An 8,519-nucleotide genomic window follows, 5' to 3' on the forward strand; every position below is an offset into this window, starting at 1 on the left:
TGCAATTCCAGCACAAATCTATGATAGGATATTGTTTATGATGTAAATAGTAAATTAATTGTTATATACATGTATATAATAACATATCAATATGTGTAAGGGTGTTTATGTATACACGTGTTGTAGTTTAAATTTAAACATATTTTATTGATATACAGAAATGACAAAGGGATTAGTCAGCAAATTTTACCAACTTATAAACGACTTCTCCCGTAAAATTAACAAAAAAATGAATAAATACAAGAATATTCAATTCAAAAATGTGATTAAGAAGAGAAAAAAAAAATTGAGCATTTTGGATGAAGTTGTTTTTGAAGGAGTCTTGAAAACACAGTATTAACCATAAAATCATAACTTTGAGATTATATACATGTCTATGTATAAAACATCAATGATATATATATGAAAAGAATAAAAGAAATTAAATATTTAATGTACTACTGGTATGGCACCAAGTGTGATTACTTCCCCTTTTCCATAAAACATTAAGCTGTAACAAAATGATTCTCATTCATATTTTTAGCTTTGCAAAATTGAAATGGACAATACAGTATAATCATCACATTATAACTCTCCATTAAAACAGCCAAGAGTCATGATCCTTTAATATAACTTCAGAAGTCAACATTTCCTTCACAATATACAAAGTAATTATCTACATGTAGATATCTTGTATGATTTGTCCCAATCATCACTGATGAATCAAAGGAGAAAAAAGCTGTATGGTGCGGTTTTTATATTCAATATTTGTCATAAATACAAAATTCAATATTTCTTAAGATTTACTATAAATGCACTTTCATTCTCGTAAAATTTAAACTTATTGTCAGCATTTTCAAAAAACAGTATACTGATTAAATAAGTTTTTAAAATATAACACTGCTACTCATGGTAGATATGGTATTTTGGTAATATCTTGTGTTCTGCATTGCAGTTAGCAAGTTGCACCCTCAGAATATTATTTTTGTGATAACATCTGAATTTTCAATATGGATGTTGATAGATTCCTAAACTTCTCAGGAATGAAGACAAAATAGAGCGTTCAGTCCTGGGTTATGTCATTTTTGCTGAACTGTAAAAGTTAAGCTTTGGCCAATTTGAAACAGGATAAAATTCAGGAGTTGCACTAGTCACCTTCCTGTAACATGACTCTATTTGCCGACTTGAGCAGAATTCTGATGTGAATTCAGATAGAAAAGGCTTTGTCAGAGTATCTGTGACATCTCTCCTCATGAAACTTGTAAAGTTAATATACAACCATAACATTACGATGGTTGCACTCTTCACATCATTGTGAAACAGCTTCAAATCCACCATTTTTTTCAGTAACATATCATTTCTACAGTCATATGCAAAAACTAATATTTCATCTGGTGTACATCCAAATGCTGGAATCGGTAGTCCTGAGACAGCAGGATTTCTATTGACTTCTGCAAATGAATTGGTTATAGTTTCTGCAATAACTGAGCTTTGAAATCTTGAATCAAGTAAATTTTCTTTTGTTTTCACTCCAACTACCATTTTCACCTTTTCTGTAAGGTCTGACGTCTGCACAGTGTTAACCAACTCATTACCACTGACAACCATATCGACAAATCCATGCCAGCAAGATTCAACACCTGTAAACAGAGAATGAGTTTCATCAATAACTTCAAACTATCTTGTAAATGTAAAATATAATATTAGCTATACACACAGACAATCTCAATATCCGTGCTGTCACATCAAAATAAGACATAAAGTACATGTACATGCAGACCACCTCAATATCCCTGTGTCACACCAAAATAAGGGAAATTAAAAAAAAAATGATAAAGACTCAGCTTCGTTAGCAAAGTGAAAACATGCATACAAGTTTTAAACAGGTAAATTTCAGTGAAGAAGATAAGAAACAGTCTTGGAATAAAACCTATATAAGGAACACACAACAGAGGAAATAAAACACCAAGGAAGATTTAAAGTGATGAATTGATAATGTTATCTTTGATTTTTCTTCATTTGAATGATGCATTGAAAGCATGCTGCATTTTTTTTCAAAGGAACAAGAAATAAAAATTACAAGAAATGTGATTGTAAAAATATGATCGTTGATAGTAAACAAGGTAACTGTAGCATAACAAGGGATCCCAGATGGATCTTAGTGTCTACAATCAAATGATCTTTAATGATTCTTATCAGACTGATCTTCTCTCTATTTTCCTTCTTTTCCTCTTAATAATCAGATAACAGGAACAAGTAGAACATACACATGAAGTTTGAGAAATATCCAATAAGTACTTTTCAAGAAAAAGCGATATTAAACTTAAATTCTCAAAATACAAGATGGCTACCTGTCAGCCATTTTGTATCACTAATCAAAAATCTTATTTGAATTGGCATAACTAGGGACCAAAGAGACCACCTACACATGAAGTTGAAGGAATATCCCTTCTGCGTTTTTTAATAAATTGTGAAAAACTTCAAGTAGCAAAACCAATATGGCTTTCTTTTGGCCATTTTGTTTTTCTGATCAAAAATCTAAATTGACTTTGCACAACTAGGGACCAGGGGGACCAACCCACTAAGTTTGAGGAATACCGCTCGAGTACTTTTCAATAAATAGCGATCACAAAGTTATATTCTCAAAATCCAAAATGCAATGTAGCTGCTGGTCAACCATCTTTTTTCTGACCAAACTTCAAAATTGAATTGGCATAAATAGGGACCAAGGGAAATCAACACATGAAGTTTGAGGAATATCCCCACAGTACTTTTCAAGAAACAGTGATAACAAGGATTGCTTATGGACAGAGGGAAGACAGATGGACTAAGGAAGCAGGGTGAATTGAATAGTCCCCCATCTGTTGATATTGGGTTTAAAATAACCTTACCTATACCAGTTGGTCCTGCATGTACTGGAGTACTGCAGCCACAACTACAAACACAGTTGTCTTCTTCCATGACATTGACATCAATTACACAGTTTCCACCACTCAGAGGACTAAACAGATGCACATTCAACGCCTTTATAACTTCTCTTTTACTCAGATATCTGTCTTCTTTTCTCGCATGTGGGTTAATGTTGCATTTATAATTAAAAAGAACAAAAATCGTCATGTTTTTATATAAATTCAATATTTAATGATTTCCCGGTAAGTTCTGTTTGTTTTCTTGATCGGATTTTAATGTTAGTTGTCCAACGTCTTTATCGGGATGTTTTCGTCGGTCCTCCACTTCTCGCGTGGTCACGTGACCTGCACGAAGGTACGGCCAGAGCACCCGACCAATGTATTTTGTCGTACAAACAAATATGATGCACTTATTCATCGTGCTAAGAAACCGAGAAAAAGTGCTGTACATTGTTCTATTTATTCAAGTATGGTTACATAACGGCGTTATAAACTGGATCTTAATTGACGAAGTGCTGATTAATTGACTACTTTTTAAGTAATTTTGACGATGTTTGTCATTTTCGTAAGAATGAACAGCACTTTTCGTTGTTCTCATACAATTACCTTCACGCTCTTACCTGTTTCATAATTATTGATTTAGGGTAGTCGGGTGCTCTAGGACGATTTATAGAGCAAGTGTTAATGTTCATTCTCCAATATTGGAACTCTTCAGTGTTTTAAGTATCGAAATCGGCATATAGAAAAGAACAAACGTTAATAAACGAATGCAATGGATCGTAATTAATTCAAATAATTATTACAGATGATTTCCAAAGACATAAGGTATAGTTAGACGTTTTCGGCTGTACATGCAAGTTTGTACATTCGACACTGTGATAAAACCACCGTCCTCGTCGTTGCCATGACAGCCGACCGAAGCTCCGATCACGAGTGCACTGTCAAAGTGAAAGTTGAAGTATTTTTCGCAACATGCCGTTTAAACTTAAAATTACATTCACACCTCATATTGATTGGGGTTGTTTAATCATACCTGATCAATTGAATTGTAAGAAAACTAACAAAAACACTAAAAAACAGAATGAAGCCTTCGTGTCAGGCAGTGCAGACACAACGCGGGATCTGTAAACAATGTGACGTCATTGGAATGTACAAGTTGCAACAATGTACAACAATGTATTTTTTACATGAATACACTAATGAGCAACAAAACGGGACGCAACATTAACCCACATGCGCTGTTTTTAATTACTTTTTTCATACAATTCATGTGATAATCCAAATCTGAAAGAAATTGAAGAAACGTAAGTAATTCAGAACAAATGCTATTGCATATGTATACCAAACTGTATTTGACATTTCCAATCCAAAGTCTAGCTAAGTCTGATGAAGAAATGTAATAATACTCTAGTCTAATTAGTGTTTTGTCAGCAGACCTTTCTATCTTTTATCAGCATTCTATGAATTTGGATTTCTCTTCCTATTTCAATTCTTGTACATGTATATCTGTTTACCAGCTACTGATCAGTTCCAGAAAGTTTCAGAAGTTAATCACACAAATTAAATTAATAAATTAACCAGGTATATCCTTAATGGATGTTTTGGGGTAAACAAATATCTCATTTATCAATAATAAATATATTTGTTTTGAGGTAGCTGTTATGTCACGCCAATTTTATTTTATCTGCACTAAAGTCTTAAATTAGCGACACCATATACATATGTAGTAGGAGAGGATTTAAGGGACTGATTAAAACTAAGCATCGTAAAAACAACGTACAGTATTAGATATTATATTATTTTGTTACCAGTCAGCTCGACGACGATCGAGGGGATTGTGACGTCGCCAGGTCATGTCTGGCTGACCCTGTTATTGTCGCTTATCCAGTTGTAGCTGTTTATAAATAGATTCGCACGAGCATGCCTGGGGCGCAATCTCGGGTATATATTCGGGTGTCTGGCTCGCTCAGTGGGCAGTCGAACGGATTTGTTTCCGGAGGTGTGCCACATTTCAACAGGCCTTCGCTTAGCTGGATAGGTAGCAGAGGGGTACGTAAGCTTAGGCAGGGTCATAATGTTAGGTGGCCCGGGAGTCAAGCTCCTGTAAGATCATGACCAAGGGAGGGGTCCGTGGGCGGATGTAATATATATAGTTATTTGTGTGTGAACGTATTTTCATCTGTATATAATCATCGACCCTTATTAAATATCATTAACTTTAAAATCATGTAGTTTGTTATCTCTTCAATATCCGACAAGTGTTAGAACCTAATTATAACCGAACCTGGGTTGATAACACTAGGCGATGCGGGACTTCGGGACATACTAATAGCCGGAGCGGTGTGTGTTACGCCCGGAGCCCCGACTCGTCCTACTACACATATGTAGTGTCACTGTGTCAGAGAATTCCACATTTTCATATAGTAGTATGCTCTGGCCCTACACCAGACATGATGCCAGGGCCAGAGAAAAATCACACTACCCAGGTACTGTAGGTATTGGGCAGCATTGGATACTTAGACATGCTGTCAATTAAGGAATGGTGAGGTATGGCATCAGTTATTTTTGACATTCTAAGGTTGTTTTTGAATGTGTGTAAGTACAGAATATGTGTAAGCACAGTATTTTTAGTGTTGCTGATCATGAGCAATGAAATATAACGGGACATACAGGTTTTTGTACGAAGCCGAATAGGACCAATATAAAAAAATAACTTAGTTGGTATCATTAAAAAATAAATAAAAAATCTCGTATATACGAGTTTATTTCTCGTAATAACGAGATTATTTCTCGTATATACGAGTTTCCTTCTCATAATAACGAGTTTATTTCTCGTATATACGAGATTATTTCTCGTAATAACGAGATTATTTCTCGTAATAACGAGATTACTTCTCGTATATACGCGATTTTTTCTCGTATATACGAGTTTCCTTCTCGTAATAACGAGTTTATTTCTCGTATATACGAGATTATTTCTCGTATATACGAGTTTCTTTCTCGTATATACGAGATTATTTCTCGTATATACGAGTTTCTTTCTCGTATATACGAGATTATTTCTCGTATATACGAGTTTATTTCTCGTAATAACGAGTTTATTTCTCGTATATACGAGTTTATTTCTCGTATATACGAGTTTATTTCTCGTAATAACGAGTTTATTTCTCGTATATACGAGATTTTTTCTCGTATATACGAGAAAATTTCTCGTAATAACGCGTTTATTTCTCGTGTTACATCTAACAGTGTGCTCCATCATGAAACCGGAACTTGTTTAGTACAACTCTACGGAATGGCAGTTGTAACGGACACAGTGGAATATTACTCTTACAAGGGAATTAGTAACGATGATATACTGTCGTCTTTGGCGATTTCGTCTTACTGTGTTATTAGTAGATAGACACTGAGAAGGTTCTTATGACAGAACATTTGTCAAGAAGGAAAAACCACTCATATACATAGACATATCTACTTGTACTAACATTATGTAGCTACACGTTTTAAGTCTGATATTCAATGAATACATCTAGTGACGCTGTCTTCGACAGTGTAACCAGTAGCAACACAGACATGTGTGAAGACTATGAAAGGCCGTTCATGTCAAAACCTAGTACTATTTAACGCGTTAAACATAACGAGAGATATCATGATTCTATGGCTTATGTTTGGCACCCTGCCAAACGTTTAAAATGGTGCCATTTGGCGCCATTTTTTAAACGTTTGGCAGGGTGTCAAACATAAGCCATAGGAATCATTACTTCTCTCTCACTGTATTTCATTCTATTTTTAGCCCTTACATTCTATTTTTAGCCATTTCATTCTATGTTAAGCCTAATACTGACCATTTCTAATACTTACCTAGACTGACCATTTCTAAATACTTACCTTTTTACTTTGAGAATGCTTTTGCAGGAAGTCCAGGTGAGAAGTTTAGCTGAGAAGTCTTTGGTTGAGATGTCTGGATGATTACCAAAAAACATTGGAACCAAATTCATCAGAGGCCTTGGTGATTAAAACAAGATCTCATGACGCTATTGACTTTCGGTATGCTAGTATAGCATGTAAATGGATAGCCGGGTTGGTTTTCATGACGTTATTTGTCATTTTTGTCATGTTTTGTCATGTTTTGTCATTTTTGTCATGTTTTGTCATGATTTTGTCATGTTTTGTCATGATTTTGTCATTATTTGTCATGTTTTGTCATGATTTTGTCATTATTTGTCATGTTTTGTCATGATTTTGTCATGTTTTGTCATGATGTTTTCATTATTTTGTCATGTTTTGTCATGATTTTGTCATTAATTGTCATGTTTTTGTCATTATTTGTCATTATTTGTCATGTTTTGTCATGATTTTGTCATTTTTGTCATGATGTTTTCATTATTTGTCATGTTTTGTCATGATTTTGTCATTTTTGTCATGTTTTGTCATGATTTTGTCATGTTTGTCATGATGTTGTCATTATTTGTCATGTTTTGTCATGTTTTGTCATGATTTTGTCATTTTTGTCATGATGTTTTCATTATTTGTCATGTTTTGTCATGTTTTGTCATGATTTTGTCATTTTTGTCATGATGTTGTCATTATTTGTCATGTTTTGTCATGTTTTGTCATGTTTGTCATTATTTTGTCATTATTTGTCATGATTTTGTCATGTTTTGTCATGATTTTGTCATTATTTGTCATGTTTTGTCATGATTTTGTCATTATTTGTCATGTTTTGTCATGATTTTGTCATTATTTGTCATGTTTTGTCATTATTTGTCATTTTTGTCATGATTTGGTAATTATTTGTCATTTTGTCATGTTTTGTCATTATTTGTCATGTTTTGTCATGATTTTGTCATGTTTTGTCATGATTTTGTCATTTTTGTCATGTTTTGTCATGATTTTGTCATTTTTGTCATGTTTTGTCATGATTCTATCATTAATTTTCTGAGAGGACAGACATTCTTCAGTTACAGCTTTCTTGGAGATTGGAATCAATTCAATAGAATTATAATTGAAAAAAATAACGTAATTCATACTTTGTTTTTTTTCTTTTATTATATTCACAAACGTATATACAAACAATGATTTCTTAATTAAACAATCAATATTTTTATAAGATATGGATTGCAATACATACAGTCATTACACAAAACCTGCAATTAATAACAATATATACTCATTACTATTATAACAAGTAACGTTCAAGATGATGAACGAAATCATCTACAATGTAAGTATTGGCATGCCATTCTGATTGAAGATATTCGGTGATGTCATTCATGGTCATTCCCATCTCTCGGTGAACCAAGTAATATATACAATGTTGACCACACACTAGAGAGTTCAAATGCTGTACTGCAACGGGATTATAAATCCATGTTTTACATTGCCGGTTTAAGAAATTGATAAAATCTAAATGAAAGGGAGACAACCCATAAGGATCATAATATTCTCCACGTCATTTTTCATCTATATACATAGCAATCCAATGTTGCCCTTGTTTATTATCTGGGTCAGTATTACAAACCATGAAACTAGGAACACTTAAAGGACATGAAGGTAATGTATTTCTAGCATACACCTCTGCAAAATGAGGAGAAACGGCTTGTAGGATCAGTTCTATTTCTAAAGTATTCA

At 33.6% G+C, this 8,519-nt stretch overlaps 1 protein-coding gene across 1 annotated transcript; it reads right to left on the reverse strand.

Annotated features, from left to right (window-relative positions):
• Nucleotides 1–588: 588 nt before the first annotated feature.
• On the reverse strand, nucleotides 589–3,120 carry LOC117344797. Its single transcript, XM_033907626.1, has 2 exons — nucleotides 2,871–3,120; nucleotides 589–1,619 (listed from the first exon to the last, which is right to left on the reverse strand). The coding sequence occupies exons 1-2, from the start codon at nucleotides 3,094–3,096 to the stop codon at nucleotides 1,054–1,056; spliced, it is 792 nt and encodes a 263-aa protein (XP_033763517.1). The 5' UTR covers nucleotides 3,097–3,120; the 3' UTR covers nucleotides 589–1,053.
• Nucleotides 3,121–8,519: the final 5,399 nt, after the last annotated feature.

The sequence above is a fragment of the Pecten maximus genome, chromosome 2 (genome assembly GCF_902652985.1).
Source record: "Pecten maximus chromosome 2, xPecMax1.1, whole genome shotgun sequence".
NCBI classification, from domain to species: Eukaryota; Metazoa; Mollusca; class Bivalvia; order Pectinida; family Pectinidae; genus Pecten; species Pecten maximus.

Excerpts from the sequence above, each read along its gene's own strand:
- LOC117344797 (XM_033907626.1), bottom strand. The coding sequence starts at position 3,096 with ATGACGATTTTTGTTCTTTTTAATTATAAATGCAACATTAACCCACAT. Across the intron at positions 1,620-2,870 it reads TGCAGGACCAACTGGTATAG|GTGTTGAATCTTGCTGGCAT; the intron begins GTAAGGTTATTT and ends CTCTGTTTACAG.